General features: G+C 38.6%; 1 protein-coding gene across 2 annotated transcripts; it reads left to right on the plus strand.

The window, feature by feature from the left end:
• Positions 1-8,310: 8,310 nt before the first annotated feature.
• Positions 8,311-21,666, plus strand: FBXO4 (F-box protein 4). 2 transcript variants are annotated; one of them, XM_065874624.1, is made up of 7 exons: positions 8,311-8,506; positions 10,491-10,726; positions 12,773-12,993; positions 16,543-16,618; positions 16,729-16,904; positions 20,719-20,894; positions 21,295-21,666. In XM_065874624.1, exons 1-7 carry the CDS (start codon positions 8,318-8,320, stop codon positions 21,382-21,384), a joined length of 1,164 nt encoding a protein of 387 aa, XP_065730696.1. In that variant the 5' UTR covers positions 8,311-8,317; the 3' UTR covers positions 21,385-21,666. The 2 variants fall into 2 exon arrangements, with proteins under 2 accessions (XP_065730696.1, XP_065730697.1); XM_065874625.1 differs by lacking the exon at positions 20,719-20,894 and having other exon boundaries at positions 8,318-8,506; positions 21,295-21,314.
• Positions 21,667-22,698: the final 1,032 nt, after the last annotated feature.

Raw genomic sequence — 22,698 nt, forward strand, 5'->3', positions numbered from 1 at the left:
TTTCATGTTTTGAAATTTTAATAGTCTTTGTCTTTAATTGTAGGGGTGAGTGTTAAAGGCCAAGAGCCCCACCTGGTATCTTGCTGACAGTCTTTCTGTCTACCTCAGTTTCTGTTGTCGTCTTGGGATGATCTGTCTGATACCTTGCCAATATCCTTCACCTCTGGGCCGTTGACTTCATCACATTCCAGGAACTTAACTCCCACAGCCTCAACATGAATATCACCATCCTGAGTTTCTCTTTCTGAAATCTTAAATTTCAATAGCTAGTGACATTCTTATCTTTCCAGTTTTTTACTTCCTCATTTTGATTGATTCTTCTCTCTCTCATTTCTTTTGTATCTCTTTAGCTTCCTCATAGCCTCCTCCTCTTGCTGTCCCCTTTTCTCCTCACCATCAGCCTCTTTCAGATTTTCTTCCTTCCCTGTCCAGCCTTGGCCTTATGGGGCACCATATGACGTGCTCTTCACAGTCCCTTCAAATCCATCTTCCCCTGGTCTTTCAGCCTCATCATTCTGCAGTCCCTCAACATTGAATTCATCCTATCGTTCCACCTTCTTTTTTTGGGATGCTGAGTTTCATGTGAAGTTCCTGCAGCTTCTTCAAAGTGGAATTGCTCTAAGTATCTTGCCTTCAGCTTTAGAAGAGCCCTCAGTGTAAGCCTTTCGTCTGTTACTAGTGTGGCCCCTGTCCCTTTCCCACTGTGGCTAATCCAAACCTCTAACTTGCCTCATCACTCTCCTCTGGCCCTTTGTCCCCTCCCCTAGCACATGGCTGTTGGTCCTGTCTTAAAGAAAATAGAGACTATGAGGAGGTCAGTGTTTGTTCACCCATTTTGCCCTGCTCATGTCCCCCCTTTGAGGAGGAAAAGAGGTATCCTGCTTCTTGTTGAAGACTAGTCTCCACGTTTCCTCTCTGCTGGCTCCCTCATTCCCCCGAGGCTTCTCTTTTATCTGCCAATATCCTGTACATATTGCTCTTTTCCAGAATACTGTTTTTTCTTTTACCTCCTTCTTCTCCCATTTTTCCTTCCTTCCTTCCTTTCTCCCTTTTTTCCTTTTTACTTACTCTAAATACTGTTGACCCTTGAACAACACAGGTTTGAACTACATGGGTCTACTTATACGTGGGTTTTTTTTCAGTAGTAAATACTACAGTACTGCACAATCAGTGGTTGGTTGCATCTCTGGATACAGAGGAATTGCAGATATGGAGGGCTGACTAAAAGTTATATGCACATTTTTTTTTTTTTTTTTTCCCGGTACGCGGGCCTCTCGCTGTTGTGGCCTCTCCCGTTGCGGAGCACAGGCTCCGGACACACAGGCTCAGCAGTCATGGCTCACGGGCCCAGCAGCTTCGCGGCATGTGGGATCCTCCCGGGCCGGGGCACGAACCCATGTCCTCTGCATCGGCAGGCGGACTCTCAACCATTGCACCACCAGGGAAGCCCTATACGCAGATTTTTGACTGCCAGGAGGATTGCACCCTTAACTCCGTCATTGTTCAAGGGTCAACTGTGCATTTATGTGATGTTATTGATAGCCACAGCTTCTATCACCTGTAATGTTAGGCTGACTCCCAAACCTGTAGCTTGAAACCCAGCTTCTGCTTTCTGAACCTTCTTTCTAACTGCCTATTAAATATCTTCACTTAGACATCCCATAGTAATTTTAAATTTGATATGTTCAAACAACTAATCCTTACTTTCATCTAAAATCTTTTCTGGTTCATGTTTTCTCGTTTTTTGATCTTCCACGAAGCAGGGCAACACAGAATGCTGTAACCTACTTCTGCCTACCTTGCCAGCCACATCTCTGCAGCTCTTCCTGTGTGATCATTTTCTAGTCCAGTGTTCCTTAGGCTCATTTTTGATCAACATTCTGATGGAGCTGCTTGGGACAAGGAGAGTCTCTCCCTATCTCTGCCTTTGTCTCCTTGTTTATCCTTACACAGTTAAGATTTTTATTTAACTTAGCTTTTACAAGTTTTGCTATGAAAATAACCTTTGTGCTTTCTAAGTATAAAGGTTTAAATCACAGACTGCCCACCCTCACCCCACCCTTTTTGGAGAATCATGATCAATCACAAGTATACTAGTTCCTTCCCCAATGTGCTGTGTGTATTTTTTCCTCAATATCCTCGTTATTTCTGGCTGGAACACTTTGCCCTTCTTTGTAGTCAAGTGAATACCTATTTATCCTTTAGGACTCAGCTCCAGTGATATTGGATCCATAAGGCTTTTTCCAACCCTTTTCAGTCAAAGTTACATGTCACTCTGCTTCTGCTCCCTGAAACTTCCCCAACCCATGTTATCACACTGATCACATTGCTTTATAGTCATTTTTCTTATGAGTTGGCAAACTCCATATTTTAAAAATTTATCTTTATGCATAGTGCTTAATGAATAGTAGGCCCTTAGTAATGTTTTTTGAATTCATAAGAGGCATGATTCTTAAGTGCTGAAGGCTGCCACAAAAGGGTTACTGCTCTTGGATTCCAAACTGCCCTGACCTCTGTACCAGCGGTTGACAAGGCCAAGAGGGAATTACTCCTCAGAGGAGTAAAGTATCATTTAGATCTAGAACCAGAGAAAAGTAGAGCGCTTTCTCTTCAGAAGCTGGGAACTCCATTTTGTCTTCATGACCCTGTGAACCACTTGGGTCTCTCACTGGTTGGTACACTAATGGGGCTACTGTTGGGTGCTTTTTGTACAACTTTTTCATCCCCCACACAATTGGAGAATAATTTGTAGACCATAACAGTTATAATGCTTTTTACTGTGATGTATTACAAAACAATGGACAGTACATTTTTGTATGTGTTAAAGCCTGCTATGTAAATTCTGTTTCATTTAGAATGGATTAACTTCAGAATACCAAATACTCCACATAAGAAAAGTACTATAATTCACTCATCAACAACTATTATGTGCCTATTACATGCTAGGTTTTATCCTAGGCACTGAGTATATAGCTTTGTAAAACACCAGAGTTTGTTTTCTAGTGGAGGAAGTTAACGCATTTTAAGAAATAAATGTGTAGCTTGGTGAGTGATGAGTGCTATGAAGAATAAAGCAGGGCATGGGGCTAGTGTGACTCAAGAGGGGTGCTGTTTTATTTAGGGTGGTTGGGAAGGCACCTGTAAGCACCTGTCCACTTCAGCATTTGGGTCTACCCCTCTGGTTGAATACTGTTCAGTGTGCCATTGCACATTCAGTATATTCATGAAGTTTCTCTTTCTTATGGAAGTTTTGATGCTGAATTAAACAATGAATCACTACCTAAGAACTTCTCATTTTGATCCCATTTAAAGGGTTTCTCTCCAGTGTGGCCCTTACTAATGGGTAAGTGATAACCTAAAGACCTTGTAGCATTTATTACACTTGCGGTTTCTCTCCATTTTGAACTCTTTGATGGTTACTAAAACTTAAACTTTGTTAAAGGATTTTTCATAATCCTTAAATTTGTATGGTTCTTTTCCATTATGAATTTTCTCATGCTATCTAGGCTTTGAGACTTAGTTAAAGGCTTGTCTGCTTTGCTGCATTTATAGGGTTTCTGGCTACTGTGAATTGTTTGATGCTGATTAAGGTGCAGATCATGAGTGAAGACTTTCCCTTACTTGTTTGCATACAGTAGAGTGAGGTGAGAGTCATTGGCTAAAACCCCACAATGAAATTTACATTCCTGCCTTTACAGTCAGTCCCACTGGGAATTGTCTGATGTTCATTAAAGTGGGAGATTCATTTTAATGCCATTTTTTAAAAACCCACAGCTGGCTTATATGCTAGTTTTAGATTGCTTGTCACTTTTCTCTCCACCTTCCAGGGCTCCTTTTCTGACTCCCATAAGGATACCCCTTCTACCACAGAATACAGGATTCCATAGTTCTCTAGTATCACCTCCTTGTATTATTATTTTTTAACACAATATGAGCTATCATGGAAGTATTACATTAACATACATTTAATGTATCCACAGTTAAAATATGCATTATGTATTCGTGCTGCTGTTCCTTACTGTTTTTTATTTTCCTACTTCTAGTGAAAATTTCCAAGTAAAATGTTTTGGAACATATAAAATTAAAAAAAAATAAAACCATAGTCCCATATTTGTATCTTTGTTTTCTTTTATATCTGAGTGTTGTGTCAGAATGAAAACTTTTATCATGTTAGTTTACGATTTATAATCAAGCAGGACCCTATGGGCCCTTTCTGGGACAGATTCCTCCCCTCCCCCTATGTCCTCCACCTGCCTCTTGTTTATAGAAAAACTTTAGCCTCCTAGGCTTTCCCCAAGTTCCAAAAATAAATTTAATCAGAGAAGTGAGAAAATGCAGAAACAAAGGAAAACAGTCAAACAGGACAAAATAATAATGGTTTAACCATTAAACAAAGTCAAGGACCTTTTGTTCCTCCTCAAGGGTTATAGATAATATTCTGAGCCATACCCTTAGAGCTGTTTTGCAAATACTGAAAATCCCACCAGGTGGAAGAAGTTAACTATATGCTGCCCACAAGCACATAGACCCCAGACTGGTTGGAACCAGAAGGTTGATGATGCTGACTCCCGATTACCTCCCCACCAACCAATCAGGAGTGTCCACGAGCTGACCATGCACCCCGCAACCCTCTCCCTCGCCCTGTCTTTAAAAACCTTTCTCTGAAAGCCGTCAGAGAATTTGGGTCTTTTGAGCATTAGCTGTGCATGCTCCTTGTTTGGCGCCTGAGGTAGATGCTGCACTTACCTTCACCACAACCTAGTGTCAATAGATTGGCTTTACTGCATAAGGGCAAATGGACCCAAGTTTGGTTTGGTAACATACTGACGATATTATTTCTTCTGGTCCTGATAACTTTCAGACAGGGTGGTTTAGTGGTTAGGAATATGGGTAGAGGCCTGATTAAATCCCAGCTCTGTTGTTTCCTAGCTGTGTGATTCCATATAAATTATTTAACCTTTCTGTGCCTTAGCATTTTATTAACACAGGAATAATATCTACTTCACGGGTTATCGAAGAATAAATGAGTTAATATTCAGAGTGCTTAGTTCAATGCCTAGCACATGGTAAGAGCTCAAAAGTTATTTTCCTTAATGGCCAGTTCTATGTATTGGCACACCTCACTCATCATGCTAAAAAATACCATAATACTCATGAACCAGAATAATTGAGTGACAAATTCTTGTTCTGACCAGTGAGCACTCACTGCCCTTTGCTCAGTACAAGTGGTGGTGGCCATTCTAAATGAGAAGTTTTCAGAGAAGAAATCACTGGCTGTATAGGCATCTTAAATGTTTGTAATAAGTGTGGCTGGGAGAAAACGGTCAATTAATTTTCAGAAGTTTTCAGCCTCAGACTCCAAATGTATATATACCTGCTGTATACGAACTTCCACATTTACCAATCAGCTTGACTGACTTGGCTTCTGGTCTCACTCTTAGCTTTTGGTCTCTTATCTCACAAGTCAGATGCATTTAATTAATATTAGTCATCTAAATATTATGGATACCCTATTTAAAAATAGATTAAACTGGTAAATCCACATGACTGAGTAGCATGTAGCTTTAAAAACCAAAGAGGAATATTTCTGTAAAATGCTATGGAGTGGCCATATTAAGTGAAAAACAAGATGGAGAAGGTGTATAGTACTATTTATTTAAGAAAGAGTATAAATGTGTAATAATCTTGTTTGCTTATATTTAAAAAAAAAAAACTTTAAAAAAATGGTTACCTATGGTGGAAGTGGGAGATGGGGTCAGAGGAACCAGTTGGAGGGGATCAGGATGGAAACTAGACTTCTCTGAATATATGCTGAATTTTGTATTTTTTACATCAGAATGAAAGAAAACCCCTAAAAATCCAAAGCAAAATGAAACAAATGAGCTGTAATTATGTAGCAAGTTGGTGGCTTCAACACACAGGAATGTATCAGTTATCTTTAAAGCACAAAATTTTCACACCCCTAGTGGGATATCCCCAAGGGCAAAAGGAGCTGGAAAGAAATCAAACTCCTCGGTACTTATATTGTTAATAACTATGAAAATCAGAAATGTATTGAGGATTTTCAGTGTAAGAGAAAAGAGACATGAAACTGAATAAGGTAAGTAAAAATTCTGTAATTCTAAATTTGAATGGGAAATAACAGCATGAAGACCATTAAATAATGTCTAAATACCATTACCCATTAAAAATAACTAGGGCTCCTTAGAGATAAGGCCGATTCAGATCTTGGGCAGGGCAGTCAAATGGTTGATGAGGGACAATTTTTCTTTAATTCATCTAATAAAAGGAATTACAAAATTTGAAAAGCAACATTTTGCACCTTGTAAACAAAAAACAATCATTGGTAACTAGAATCTTAGCTAGTAAATACAGTTTATTTCATTTTATTATTCACTCATATTCCTATATATATATGTATTCAAATTTTTCCATAATAAAAAATTATTTGAACACATTATTTTACAAATGTCACTTTCTTTCTAAGAAAGCTTAGAACCATTTCAGTACTTCATACTTAAACTGATTTTTTTTTTTCTTGTGTTAGTTCTTTCTTGTTCCTAGAGAGGTAGGAGGAATGCCAATTAATTCATGGCTCTTTTTCTGGTCTGGACAGCCTCACAGAACTAAGCCTTCAGTTGGGTTGGTTATTGGCCCCTGGCAATGGCATGCAAGATAAATAATGAAACTAAATTCAGATCTCACAGAACCTCAGTTATTGGGCTTTATTGAGTTTCTGTTATTTGACATTTAGATCCCCAGATATTTACTTTTGAAGTGCAAATACAAACCGATAAGCCCTGTGTCCGTTAAGCATTATGGCACTCTGCTATGTGGAATATAGATAAAATATGGATATAGATACAGATAGGGAGAGAGAGGCAGAGAGGTGAATATATATTATGTTAAATATATGTATGTCTTTAAATATTTGTACATACACACAAGGTATGTATATGTTCCCTGTAGCCTATCATGATCCTTAAAGACCTGAATGGTTTTATGAAGTTGCTGATCCTGTCTTCTATTTTGAAGACTATTAAAAAATGGGATTAATTTCCCACTCTTAGACATATATCTGGACAAAACTAAAATTCAAAAAATACTGCACTTCTATGTTCATAGTAGCACTATTCACAATAGCCAAGACATGGAAACAACCTAAATGTCCATTGGCAGATGAATGGATAAATAAGATGTGGTACATATATATACAATGGAATATTACTCAGCCATAAAAAAGAATAATGCCATTTGCAGCAACATGGATGGACCTATAGATTACCATACTAAGTGAAGTAAGTCAGACAGGGAAAGACAAATACCATAAAGATACCACTTATATGTGGAATCTAAAATATGACACAAATGAACATATCTACAAAACAGAAACAGACTCACAGACATAGAGAACAGACTTGTGGTTGCCAAGGCGTGGGGGAGGGATGGAGTGGGAGTTCTGGGTTAGCAGATGCAAACTATTATATATAGAATGGATAAACAACAAGGTCCTACTGAACCGCACAGGGAACTGTATTCAATAGCCTGTGCTAAACCATAATAGAAAAGAATATAAAAAAGAATGTATATATGTATAACTGAATCAATTTGCTGTCTAGCAGAAATTAACACAACACTGTAAATCAACTATGCTTAAATAAAAAAGTTGCAACAAAAAATAGATTAATTTTTTAAATGGGTGATTTGGGTAATATGTGAGAGAAGATTTTGACAATTGACATAAGACAATGGTGGACGGAGGCTGATTCTGAAATTTAGAAATTTCCATATTTGAATATTCTCACGAAGAGAAGGGATAGCTGCATGGCCTGGAAATTGCACTCAAGTGCTGGTTGACAGTTTAAACCAGATTACGTAGATACTAAGCCCCAGATAGTGGAAGAGGGCCCCCATCTTTTGCATAAGTAAGAGTCTCCCAGACCCAGGCAAAGTGGAAATGGGTCCCAGACAGAGGGACCCACCTTGGGTGAAGTAACGAAGTTATAAAGGGTCAAAGGGCGAGAGATTTTATACCAACGGGTGAGGTCAGCGCGCCTAAGGTTGAGGCGTGGAGTGAGGGTAGCAGTGATTGTCGGCTGGAACCTCAAGCTCAACTGGGAACCACGCTCAATCGGGCCATCTCTCAGTTCTGTCCCCGTCTCTGGAGGCCTCTCCGCCGGGGGTGCGGGGGCTTGGGGGAATGGAGGCGGCAACGGGGGGTGGGGGAAGGGAGGGAGCGGAGGCGGGGCGGGGCGGGGAGCAGGGGACTGACACGCCGGCGTCACCCTGCGGCGCGTCACGTGCGGCGTCGGCAGCCATGGCGGGAAGCGAGCCGCGCAAAGGAGGCGTCACCCCTCAGCCTCACCACAGCGACTGGAGCCGCCTGGAGGCTGCCATCCTCAGCGGCTGGAGGAACTTCTGGCAGTCGGTGGGCAAGGAGAGGGCGGCTCCGAGGTCCTCCCCGGAGGAGGCGGACGAGAAGGCCAGCTCGCTAACGCGGCTGCCGGTGAGCGTCGGCCGCCACCCGCGGAGGACCGCGGGCCGGGCCGGGAGGGGCGCTCGCCGGGGCGGCCTTTGGGGGCCGCGGCGGGGGCGGGGGGAGCCTCCCTGGGCTCGGCCTGTGTCTGGCCCCGTCCCTGCAGCCATTCCGGGCAGTGTCGTCACCTGGGGGCAGCAGTTGAGCAGAAACGCCTTGGCGTTGACCCGTGGTGCCCCGCAGCTGGGCCGAAGGTCGCCCCGAAACTCACCTGCAGGTTGTGCCCTGGCAACCAGCCAGGTCACCCTCCGGTCTTCTACCCCAAAAACAGGTCTAGGGACTGGGGCACCCTGAACATCAGGTTAAGGAAACGCGGAGACCATGCCAGACGTTCTGGAAATCATGGAAAGCGTCCAGTGTCTTGTGTTCTCAGCATCTATCATCCCAGCTTCCATGTACCGAAACACCTGGCGGTCCCGCAAAACACACACTCTCCTAGGATTTTGTGACTGTTATCTTACCTGTATTTCAAGTGACAAAACTGACAATTGAAAGTAGATGACTAGGGATTTCCCTGGCGGTCCAGTGGTTAAGACTTCACTTTCCACTGCAGGGGGTGCAGGTGGATCCCTGGTGGGGAGCTAAGATCCCACATGCCTGTGGCCAAAAAACCAAATCATAAAACAGAAGCAGTATGGTAACAAATTCAATAAAGACTTTAAATATGGTACACATCAAAAAAAAATCTTAAAAAAATGCGGGAAAGTAAATGACTAAGTTACAAGGGCCTCAAGTTACAGCAGGCCACGAGAATTACACACATTTTTCGTTGTTAAACTTTTCAGGTAGATAGGAAAACGGAGAGAGGAGAATTTCTTAGAAATTATTAAAGTGCTGTATCTCAGCTGGACTGTTGACTCTCTGAGGTCCATCAGAAATTAAAAAACTTCAGGCTTAGGTTGCCTCCATGGTTCTCCTTGCAGAGGTTCTCTGAAATAACAGATTTTACAGAAGAACTCAGGTGACAGATTTACTCTTTGATTTGATGTAATGATAAAATCAGAAGTTTGTACGCTTGATAAAGATTTTATTTTGAAGAATAAATTATTTCATTAAGAAGTTCATTCAGATAAATGGTGGAGCAGAATATCCATAAGGAAAAATTAAATGAAGTGCTTATTTTACTTGAAAACTACCAGAACAATGGGAGGTATTTCAGGAATGTTTCCATGTGTCAAAAATGAAATGTTCATTATGATTCTGTCCTGAGACAGGAAATAACTTCAGCATGATAGATTTCATCATTAAAAATAATGACTGTTGATTTCCCTGGTGGTCCAGTGGTTAAGACTGTGCTTCCACTGCAAGGGGCACAGGTTCCATCCGTGGTCAGGGAAGTTCCATATGCCGCTGCAAAAAAAAAAAAAAGACTGTTAAGTTGATTTTTTGTTATTTAGTATAAAAACTGTTAATTTTGTCATTTATCATGATAGATTTAATTATTCAAATGATACACTGTTCAGTTGACCTTTGGTTTCCTAGTATAATATAATTATTTATTTTTAATTATTTATTTATTTTTTTAATATAAATTTATTTATTTTTGGCTGCATTGGGTCTTCGTTGCTGTGCGTGGGCTTTCTCTAGTTGTGGTGAGCGGGGACTACTCTTCATTGAGGTGCGCGCGCTTCTCATTGCGGTGGCTTCTCCTGTTGCGGAGCATGGGCTCTAGGAGTGACGGCTTCAGTAGTTGTGGCTCGCAGGCTCTAGAGCGCAGGCTCAGTAGTTGTAGCGCACGGGCTTGGTTGCCCCGCGGCATGTGGCATCTTCCTGGACCAGGGCTCGAACCCGTGTTCCCAGCATTGGCAGGCGGATTCTTAACCACTGCACCAACAGGGAAGTCCCTGTAATTTATTATTTTTAAAAGTCCCTGTAATGTATTATTTAAAAAAAACTTTTTACCAAGACAAATTATTCATCCCTTTAACCTACTTGCTGCTTCCCTCTGTTTCAGATTGATGTACAGCTATATATTTTGTCATTTCTTTCACCTCATGATCTATGTCATTTGGGAAGTACAAGTCATTATTGGAATGAAACTGTACGAGATGCAATTCTGTGGAGATATTTTCTGTTGCGGGATCTTCCTTCTTGGTCATCTGTTGACTGGAAGTCTCTTCCAGATCTAGAAATCTTAAAAAAGCCTATATCTGAGGTCACTGATGGTGCATTTTTTGACTACATGGCAGTGTAAGTATCTAGTTTTACGAATTAAAAAGAAGATATTAAATTTGACTATATTACAAGTCAGTAGTCTAAGTTAATCTTGGCCCTCCTACTAATTTGTTGCATGAATTTTGAGTCTGAGTGTCCTTTTGTAAAAATTGGGGGTTAGGTAAAATAACTTCCTTCATAGAACCCTTTTAGCATTCACATTTTGTTATTTCCCTGTAGTACCTAAGTAGAGTATTCGAATAATTATAGATAGTTTATATGGCAAGAAGTAAAACACTTCTTAAAATTTTCATTATCTTTAGAACACATTTTGTTAAAATAAATACTTTTCCATGTCCAGAGAAGGAAAGGCCAGAGTTCAGACAGGAGTTCTTTTGCATGGAAGAAAACCATTCTTAAGTTTCTGGGAAATAAGATTTTGGTATCACCCAAATGCATTGACATTTTCGAATATCATGTATTAGAGAGAATTAATTTTGTTGAGCAACTATAGTGTATTGGATTCTATGATGGATGTTTTATGTATGTTTACTTATTTAATTCTCACGCAATAAGAAGGTATTTTCCTTGTGTTATGGATGTGGAATGAAGGTTCTGCATGGTTATGGATTTGTCTAAGGTCGTATAATTTGTAAGGGACTGTAATGTCGTTATTTCTGGATATAACCTGTTTTATTAAGAGCCCCAAATTTAAGACATTGTAAGTAAAATTTAAAGAATATTTGTGCGTTAGGTAAGAATTGTTTTCCTGTGGTAGATTTAATAGCTACATGTGGGACTTTTTTTCATATTTTAAGTTATTCAGCATCTTTCCTTATTTCAATACAGATGCCATTACATCAAGTCTTGTGAGACTACTTGATTAAAATATACATGTATGTAATTTTAACAAGTGCTACTGTACTCTCACTTGCTAGTGTTACCTCTTCATTGTCCCACAGCCAACCATAACATCAAGTGTTTCTGTGTGCTGTGGAACCACGTTTTCCTAGGGATAGTAATAATCGTAATAACGACCATTTGTGATCATATAAATTATTTCTGATCCTTACGACCCTGGATTGATTGTTATTGTTCAAATAATGCAGATGAAAAAACTGAAGTTTAGACTATAAGTGGCTTATATGACTAATTAAAGTGGTGAGGCTTGGCCAGATCTACATAGCTGCAAAGTTGATTTTTTTTCCCTTCTTGAATTACAAGGTTCCTAAGTAAAGATGATTGTCATGTAACGTTAGTTGTTGTCTTAACCAGCTCGATTTAAAGGGCTTTAGGTTTTATTTTGATTTGAGTAACTTTGTTTTAATTTTTGATAACATGTTGAATTGCTAGTTTAGAAATTTATAGCTATTGAAAAAGTTGAGTCGTTTCTTTCACATGATTCTTAGTTTGCCAGGTTACCTATAAGGAACATTTGAGCTGCCCTGTGATTAATACTTATTGAACTGTTACTGTTAATAGAAGTACCCTAAGAAATTTGGTTATATTGGTAGCTTTAGTAATTTTTTTTCTTTTTTATCTCTAGGGACATTTATACTAACTATGTAGTTTATGTTTAGTACAGAGTTTCTCAGTCTTGGCACTGTTGACATTTTGGACCAGATGTTATGGGAACTGTCTTTTGTGTGCATTGTACGATGTTTAACAGCATCCCTGGACTCTAGACCTTAGGAAATGTTCCCTGGGGGTGCAAGATCTCCCCAGGTTGAGAATCACTGCTTTATGTAGTGAATTTTAAACATTGAAACACGTGTTAGACCAAGTGTTTCATGAGAGAATCTAAATGAAAAATTAGAAAGTAAGTAACTGATTCCCAAGGAAGACCTCCTCAGCTACTAGACCACTACTACTCCCATAGCATCTTGTGCTTTTTTCTGTCATGAAACTCGGCATACGTATTATAATGGTGCCTGTCCTCCACTGCCCTCCATGAGGATTGGGACTGTATAATCATTATATCCCTTTTGTCTAGCAAGTTCTCAATACATTATATATTGTTGAATGAATAACTGGCTAAGTAAGTGTTTGTGTTAATTTTCTAATTGTGACAATTTTATACAGCTATAAAATGTGCTGTCCATATACAAGAAGAGCCTCAAAATCTAGCCGTCCTATGTATGGAGCTGTCACCTCATTTTTACACTCATTGATCATTCAGAATGAACCACGATTTGCCATGTTTGGACCAGGTTTGGAAGAACTAAATACATCTTTGGTGTTGAGCTTGATGTCTTCCGAGGAGCTTTGCCCAACAGCTGGTTTGCCTCAGAGGCAGATTGATGGTAATTTTCATGTTAATCTACAGTACATAATAATTCAAACACTTTGAGCTTGACTCTAATGTTAAATAGAAAGAAATTAGTTTTTAAATTAATTCTTTGTTGTAATGAAATATACTAATTTGGTGCATGGGAGCCCTCAGGTCTCTATGGACTGAAAGAATTAATTTACTTTTTATAAGAGGTAAGCTTTCTCTTACTTTCTCAGTCCAGAATATGAGATTATGTGAAAGCAAATTGTATGTTGTCAAAATGTTATATTTGTTTGCTATAAAGCAGAAACTAACACACCACTGTAAAGCAATTATACTCCAATAAAGATGTTATAAAAAAAAGTTATATTTGTACATTTACCATATTTTAAAAGAATGTTAACAGCAAAATCCATTCAGCACCTACTATATGCAAAGTACTTTGATATATATTGGAATTTCAAAAAAGAGCTAAATTATCACCTTACCTTTATTTCTATGATAAACAATAGCAACAACAGCCATGGAGTTAGTTTCGTAAGCAGGATGTATAATAAACATGCATAACAGTGTAAACTAGCTTGTGCTTTACTTATTCATTTATTGAGAGTACCCATTAGATACTAAAGATGCAGAGATTTAAAACAAACAACATCAGAAATCTCCTGTTTGCCCTGAAAGGTACTTGGTCTAAAGGAGGGCAGAGACATGTATACAGGTGATTAGAATGTGGTGTAATTAGCTCCTGTGTAGAAAGGTAAGGGTCAGAGAAAGCTCTGCATTGAACCTGATGCCTTACATGAGTCAATAGGATAAGTAGGGGTAGGCCATCAAAAAAAAAGGGTAAAATATTCTAAGCAGTGAGAACTACATTTCTGAAATCCCAAAGTTCTGAGTGTGCATGACACACTTGAAGTAGCTCTGTGTGTCCAGAGTGGGGCCAGGTGAGAAGACGCTTGTATGTCAAGCATTTGTTGAAGGATTTTAAGCAGAGAAGTAAGATGATCAAGATGGCATTTTGGATAGATCACTCTGGCTCCTGAGTGGAGACTTGATTAGAAGTTAAGAAACCACTACAATATTGTGATAAAAATATGAAGGATATAGAATTGACTCAATGTGTGTTAGCAGTAATACGGATAATTCCTGGTTTTTGGTCTGATTTTCATATTGGATGATGGTGCCATTCACTAGGTTAAGGAAACACAGGAGGAAGAGAAACTTTTGATACAAGTAGAGATGCCTGCTATAAGCTAGCCACTTGAATGGAAGCTCCATTAGGGCAGAAAACTTGTCAGCTTTATTCTTAGCTGTGGTGCCAGGCACATAGTAGGCATTCAATGTACATTTGATGAGTGAATGAACGAATGACTTTATGGATTACTTTATGCATCCATATCTCAAGAGAAAGATCTGGGCTAGAAATGAAGATTTGGGAATCATATGAAGTCCACATGGACTTGGAAATTTCTGAGTATAGAGAGGAATATTGTAAGCCAGGTGCTGAAATCATCAGTGAACGTTTGGAGGAAGGGATTATCAAAAGGAGATTCATAAATGACAAGGTTAAGGACAGGAGATGGTATTACAGCTAAATGGTGTGTGTGTCTCAGAGAGATGGAGTTTTTTCAAGAGGGTTGGTGAGTAATGGTTAAGACATGGCATTGAGGAGTAAAGAGACCATTCACCTCATCTCTTTACCCTGAGATGTGAGAGAATAGGTAACTTTGTTACTTGAGACCCCACTGTTAAGAGAAGTGGCACCTAGGGACAGGCTAGTTTCAGGTAGGGCCATGAGGTGGAAGGAACCCTTCAAGAAGAGGTTGGGGATATAGGGAAATTTGCTGATTGTGAAATGGCAGTTTCATTCTCCAGACAGCAGCTGGAGTGATTGTTTGAAATTGCCCATCTAATTGTGCCTCAGACCCTGCAAGTTCAGGGAAGAGTGGAGGGATGAATCATTGGCAAGGTGGGGCAAAACAACATGAGAATCATACTGGGCTGAGGTTAGATGTGTTGAGAGGGTAATTTCTGGAAGTTAAACTGATGTAAACAAAGATTAGAGACATGGTAGAATTTGTTTCTGTGATCTCTCTTGGGAGGCCCCTGGTGGCGGGAGGACTAGGGCCACTTTGCCTGGGATGCTTGCAGTCCCAGCCACCAAGATCTCTATATATGTGTTGCCCAGAATGGTGACATAAGATGGCACGGCATAGCTGCTTTAAATACCTAGAGTGGTTATGCAGGGATTAAGGATATGAAAGATGGCGTTGTCCTAATGAGGTAAGTAGAGGCCAGATTATATTAAAATTTTGTTTATCTGAAGAGCAGGGGCTTTGAAGGGAAGAGATGTAATTAAAAGCATTTTGAAGCAATCTCTCCAGCTGCTGTCATAAGAATGGATAGTAGGGGGCAGAAGTGGATTTAGGAGACTAGTTAGAAATGATTACAGAAGTCCAGGTGAGAGATAATTTAAACTAAAAGGTGGGGGTGAGGATGGAGAGAAGTAGACAGATCTAAGAGGACATTTATATAGCAAAAAGAGGTAAAGCCAAGGAAGAGGAAAAGGATCTTTCCAGGAGGCAAGAGGAGAATCAGCCCTGTAGTGTTAACACAGCCAAAGGAGGGAAGGAGTTAAGAAAGAAGGACAAATGACAATGTTGAATGATTTAGATATAAAATAGTAAGAAGCTAGTGTTTAGCACCTGTTACTTACCAGTCACTCCGTAGGTGTTTTACATATGTGATCTCATTTAATGCTTACAATAACCCTAAAAAGTGTGTATTATTTCTATATTTTGATGTCAAAGCAGGCTCACAGAAACATGGGCATATGTGGCAAATTCAGGATTGTAGCCCAAGTCCAATTCAAAATTTCAGTGTCTACCATATTTCCTCAGTTTTCTAAGGTGCCATGAATTTAAAAACAGCTTTTCAGAGTGGGGGAAAAAAGCCATTTGGTTGAATGTGTACGTGGAGTATAAGACTAATGAGAAACATAAAAGAAGTGAAACTAAGCCTTAGTCTTGAGGATAAATAGTAGTAGCTGTTACGATGCAGCTGCTACTGAGAGGATGATGATAAAGTTAATGATGATAGTGATTATGGTATAAAAAGGAATGTTAGGGCTTCCCTGGTGGTGCAGTGGTTGAGAGTCCGCCTGCCGATGCAGGGGACACGGGTTCGTGCCCCGGTCTGGGAGGATCCCACGTGCCGCGGAGCGGCTGCGCCCGTGAGCCATGGCCGCTGAGCCTGCGCGTCCGGAGCCTGTGCTCCGCAATGGGAGAGGCCAGGAGAGGCCGCAGCAGTGGGAGGCCCAAGTACCGCAAAAAAAAAAAAAAGGAATGTTAAAGCCTAGCAGTTTTTTCTTCTATATCCATAGTTTATTACTATGTGAATAAAAATTGCTTACGGCATCTTTTCTTCAACACAAACATTTCATTTTATTCCAAAGCTATATATATCACTTGTCATAGTTTTTCATTTACTCTTTTTACTTATACCAAGTAATTTTTTTCATTCTCATCTTTTGCTGTCTTTATTAATGACTTGTTTTGATAACTGTAATTTTCTCCTTTAGGTATTGGATCAGGAGTCAGTTTTCAGTTGAGCAACCAACATAAATTCAACATCCTAATATTATATTCAACTACAAGGTAAGGCTACCTACTTGGCAACCTATCTGAGACATCAGTAATGGAATATTTTAGGGGGGTGAAGTCTGTATAGTGTCTGTTTATGTTCTGTATTTACATTTTTCTTATAGAAAGGAAAGAGATAGAGCAAGAGAAGAACATACAAGTGCAGTTAACAAGATGTTCAGTATACAGAATGAAGGGGATGATCAACAGGGAAGCCGGTACAGTGTAATTCCACAAATTCAGAAGGTGTGTGAAGTTGTTGATGGGTTCATCTATGTTGCAAATGCTGAAGCTCATAAAAGTAAGTATTATTTTGTTTTTAACAGTGCTTTCTTTGCAAAGCAAATATGTTTTTAGGCTTTACTGTGGCTTGTTAAGAATATCATGGCTAATTTTATCAATGTGATTCTGTTATTACTGTTAATATTGGATTCCCAAAACTTGATGTGCATTAGGATCACTGAGGGATCTTGTTAAAAACGCAGCTGCCTGATTCCTACCCTGGTGGATTATGACTCATAGATTTGGGTTGTGTCTTGGGCATCTGTTTTTTTAACAAGCTTTACAGAATTCTGATGCACACCGAAGTTTGATACTATAACTACATAGTGTTTTTTTGTTGTTGTATGCGTCTACACTTTTTGTTATTGGTGTTTTGTCTGCTTTTGGCCCTATTCAAATAATTCATGCAGGTAAATGAAAAATTTTACCTTTATTTTAATTATCCAGATAGTAGAGAGATGTGTGGGGTGGAGTGTTTACTTTAAGTAGATTAGTTAAGAACACTATCCATATATTCTGAATAATTGCCATTCACAGTGTGATAAATAGCATGAAAATAGAATACTATTGGGCCACAAGCCAGTATTGTAATTTCTTTCCCAAATCCTCTGTGAATAAAGTAGGGTATAAATATACAATATATTATTCTCACTCGGAACAAGATAGCAGCATCCCACTGCTGAAAGAATTTACAGTTTATGGTGCACTGAAATTAACTATAGCAACAAAAGCCAAATCCAGCTCAATTACTGACTAGCTGGACTCATCCTGCTGCATTAATGGCCTAACAGAATAATCGTGTCCATTTCTAGAAGTAAATTCTTTACCTCAGTCTCTTCTGTTCTTCCACATAAAACATCTGGCATTAAATTAAAAATTATAAGATACAAAAAAATATCAAAATGAAATGACCCATTGTCAAGTGATAAAGCATTCAATGGAATTAGACACAGAGATGGCCTGGATGTTAGCCCTCTCAGAAAGAGACATTAAAAGAACTATGATTAATATGTTAAAGAATCTAGTGGAAAAGATGGACAATATATGTGAACAAATAGGGATTTTCAGCAGAGAGAAGGAAGCTATGAAAAAGTAAAATGGGAATGCTAAATATGAAAAATATGATAACAGGTGAACAGTTCCTTCAGTGGACATCTTAACAAAGGAAACCTTTTGTGAATGTGAAGATAGATCAATTGAAATTACCCAAATTAAAACACAAAGAGAAAAAAGAGTAGGGGTGGAGGACAAAACATTCAAGAGCTGGGGGAACCTATTAAGTGATCTAACTCAGGGGTTGGCATTTTCTTAAAGGTCCATATAGTAAATATTTTAGACATGTGAGCCATACAGTCTGTCACAGTTACTCACCTCTGCTATTATAGTGCAAAAGTAGCCATAGACAGTTTGCAAATGAATGGACATGGCTGTTTCACAAAGAAATTTATTTATAAAAACAGATCTTCAGAGTGTGGTATGCTGACCCCTGATTCAATTTATATGTGATTGGAGTCCCAAAACATGAAAAGAGTAAGAACAGGGAAAAAGAAATTTCTGAACAGATAATGACCAAAACTATTTCAAAATTACTGAAAGAGAATAAACCACAGATCCAAGATTCACAAAGAACTCCAAACCTGATAAATAAAAAATACAGATACATCATAGCCAAACTGATGAAAACCAAAGGTAAAGAGAATATCTTGAAGGCAACCAGAGCAAAACAAAACATACATATAGAGGGCCAAAGATAAGGACAGAGACCTTCTGACAGAATTTTGCTGTAAGCCAGAAGGTAATGAAGGGAAATCTTTATAGTATTCAAGGGGGGCGGAAATCTAATATCCAGCAAAGACATCTTTCAAAAATGAAGGCAAAATCAAGACTTTTTTCAGGCAAACAAAATCTGAGAAAGTTCAATCAGCAGATTTGTATAATAAGAAATATTAAAGGAAACTTCAGGCAGAAGAATATGATACCAGGTAGAAAACTGCATCTACAAAAAGAAATGAAGAGCCTTGGGATATAAACAATATAGCTATACATAAAATATTTTTTTCTAATTTTAATTTATTTATCATTATGTAAAGGATAAACAGTAACAATGTATTATGGGCTTATGATATTTTTTAAATAAAATATATTGTAACAATATTACACAGCATGAAAGGCAGAAATGGAAATATAGTATTATGAGGTTCTATATGTGAAGTTATATAATACTTTTTAAAAGTAGACTGTTAGGGACTTTACTGGTGGCACAGTGGTTAAGAATCCACCTGTCAATGCAGGGGACATGGGTTCGAGCCATGGTCTGGGAAGATCCCACATGCCATGGAGCAACTGAGCCCGTGTGCCACAACTACTGAGGCTGCGCTCTAGAGCCCACGAGCCACAACTACTGAGCCCATGTGCCACAACTACTGAAATCCACGTGCCTAGAGCCCATGCTCTGCAACAAGAGAAGCCACCACAATGAGAAGCCTGCACACCGCAACGAAGAGTAGCCCCCGCTCGCCACAACTAGGGAAAGCCTGCGCGCAGCAACGAAGACCCAATGCAGTCAAATAAATAAATAAAATAAAAACTAAAAAAAAAAGTAGACTGTTATAAGTTTAAAATATACATTGTAAATCCTTGAGCAACTACTAAAACAAAGTGTAACAGAGGTATAGTTAAATAAACCAGTGGTGAAGATAAAATGGAATCATTAAAAAAGTCAGTTCAAAAGAAGGCAGGAAAAGGAACAAAGAATAATGGAACAAGTCAAAATTCAAGAGGTATATGATAGATTTAAATGTACTGTGTTGATAATTACATTAAATGTTTATTTGTTTTCTATTAATATGTAACAAATTACTGCCAACCTAGTGGCTTAAAACAACATCTGTTTATTAGCTCAGAGTTCTCTATGTCTGAAGTCTTGAGCACGGCATGGCTGGGTTCTCAACCTAGGTCTCAGAGGCTGAAATTAGCGTGTCAGATGGGTTACATCCCTTTCTGGAGGCTCTAGGGAAAAATCTGCTTTCTAGCTCACTCAGTTATTGGCTGAATTCAGCTCTTTACTGTTGTATGGCTGAGATCCCTGTTTCCTTGCTGGCTGTCAGCTTGGGGCAGCTCTCAGCTTCACAGGCCATCGTCATTCCTTGTCATGTGACTCCCTCTGTCTTCAAATCCAGCAATGGAGAGTCTCTCTCACTAGGTAGAATCTCATCTGTTTTAAGGGATCACCTGATTAGGTTAGGCTCACTGAGTTTAATCTCCCTTTCTTGAAGTCAGCTGTGTCTTATGGTATAGCCTAATCATGTCAGTGATAATCCCACTGTATTAACAGATTCCTCCCACACTCAGAGGAGAAGGGATTATACTGGGGTATGAGTCACTGGGGTCATTTTAGAATTCTGCCTACCACAAAATGTCAGTGATTTACACTCCAATGAAAGGCAGAGATTTTCAGTTTGGATAAAAAAGCTAGACTCAATTATATGTTTAAGTTTTGGAAACTATGGCCTTTGAAAGAAAGGGTAGTGACAGCTACAGAATTTGTGAGAGGAAAATATCTATATCAAAGTATTTTTGCTTTTAAACCATAGAGACATCTGAATGGTACTGTTTTTGTTCTCTCTGATTTCACCTAAATTCCTGTCCTTGCAAGGCTGATTAATGTAGTTTTACGAAAGATCAGTAAATGAACACAGCAATAGAGGCAGTTTGTTATGTTTGGATCCTGGTAATTTTTTGCTTCCCTTGTTTTGTTAGTTTTTAATTTTGTTTTATTATTTTTTAAGTCATTACAAGTAATGCAAATTAAGGGTTTTGACTACATTCCTTAGGACATGAATGGCAAGATGAATTTTCTCGTATTATGGCAATGACAGATCCAGCTTTTGGATCTGCAGGAAGACCAATGCTGGTTTTATCTTGTATTTCTCAAGCTAATGTAAAAAGAATGCCCTGTTTTTATTTGGCCCATGAGCTGCGTCTGAATCATCTAAGCCACCCATGGATGGTAAGGCCCTATTTTCTCTGGTGAGAAAAATCTCATTTTGTTTTTCACTCTACTTTCTAATTGATTTTTATTTTTAAAATTCTTTTCTACTTATTCTCTTTAATAAAATAACATTCTAAAAGTTAGTTTTAGTAGCTTAATTGGTGGGAGATATTTGGTATCAAAGCTGACCTCTGAGATAAGTAATAAACCTCATATTGGTAGTAATTATAAGACAGAAGAGAAGATGATATTTTTTAATCTAAGCTCTCTAGAAGACCAAACTTGAGTGACTCACCCAAAGTCTATTGGGATCTTTTTCGTCCTATTCTTTTTTGAGTGTCCAGGAAAATGTCCCACTTAATTATAAGATTTTTCACTCAGTTTCTTATTGACAGTAATCTCTTTTATTTGCTCATAGGTCCAGGATACAGAGGCTGAAACTTTAACTGGTTTTTTGAATGGCATTCAGTGGATTCTTGAAGAAGTAGAATCTAAGCATGCAAGATGATCCTCCTTTCAGACCTTGGGAACTGAAAGCATTTGGAACTTGTTACTAAGGTTGTGATGTGGATATTTGCTCAAGTCAGCTCATTCTGCCCTGCCTTTTTGCAGGTAGGGTTTATATTGGACAGCTGTAGCTACTCTATTTTTTAATATAATTTTTGCTTTTTACCTTAATTACAAGAAAAAAGTTTCAGTGCTAGCATTTGGCCCCAAAATGAACCTTTTAATATTTTAAAATAACTTATATATACATATATATATATTTTTTAATATTAAATTCTGGAAAAACAAGTTTATGCCTCTCTCATTCTTTGTGGTTTCTCTTCTTTTTGTTTCAAAGATTGCTATAGTGGGGAATAGCAAATTTACTAAGCTTTCAATAGGTTCTTTTCAAAGGTCCTTAACTGGTTATCAAAAAATAAGTTTCTAACTATTTTTAATAAATGTACTATTTAAAACTGAATATTCACTGGAATTTCATTTACTATTATGGCCATACAACTTCTGTTTCTTTTCTGAAACAGTAGGAATTAACTTTGTATCATATTCAATACTAATTCAGTGAAAATAACTGGAAATTCTTGCTCTTTTCAAATAACTTTGAAAGCTCATGAGGTGCTAAAGCCAAATTTTATTCTTTACTCATAGAGAAAATATTCCAGAGACGCTCATGATCATATGACCTCCTATTCACTAATTGCTTGCACTTTGCAGAGGAAACATTACAGTCCTCCTATCTCATTGGAATTGAAGAATTTTTAAATTATAATTTAAAAAGCATAATATTAGTGGTGCTGCACCCAAGATACAGCCTCCATCCTGCGAGCTAGGTGCCGTTTCAAAGAAAGGAGCTGTCACATCTTGGGTGCACTTATCCAGAACTTAGCTTCAGTACTTGTATGGTTGGGGGCAGAGTGAGAAATGCTGACATCCTGCTCTTCCTAGGAAGGTTGCCCTCTGACTTGGAGAGAGAGTGCTGTTTCCTCAGCTGCCCCAGTCTAGAATGGAGTTTCTTCTTTCTGAGCTGGAGGAGGGAAGGAGGGGAGTGGGTCTTGGTTCAAATCCCACAGACTCTTACTGTTCTTACTGAGTTTTAGTATATATATATATTTGAATAAATGTTTCTTCATTTGCTGTATGCTCTTAGGACCATTTACAGAGATTTTAATGATTTTTTTTTAGTCCATTTTTGTCTTTATTTTATTTTTTAATGATTTTAAAAAATTAATTTTCTCCAGTTTCTCTAGGGAGCCATTACATGGAACTCTTCATTCTGTTATGCCAAAAGTAGATCTACTCTCCCCTTTTTTTAATTATA

This window comes from Phocoena phocoena, chromosome 3, assembly GCF_963924675.1.
Source record: "Phocoena phocoena chromosome 3, mPhoPho1.1, whole genome shotgun sequence".
Lineage (NCBI taxonomy): Eukaryota > Metazoa > Chordata > Mammalia > Artiodactyla > Phocoenidae > Phocoena > Phocoena phocoena.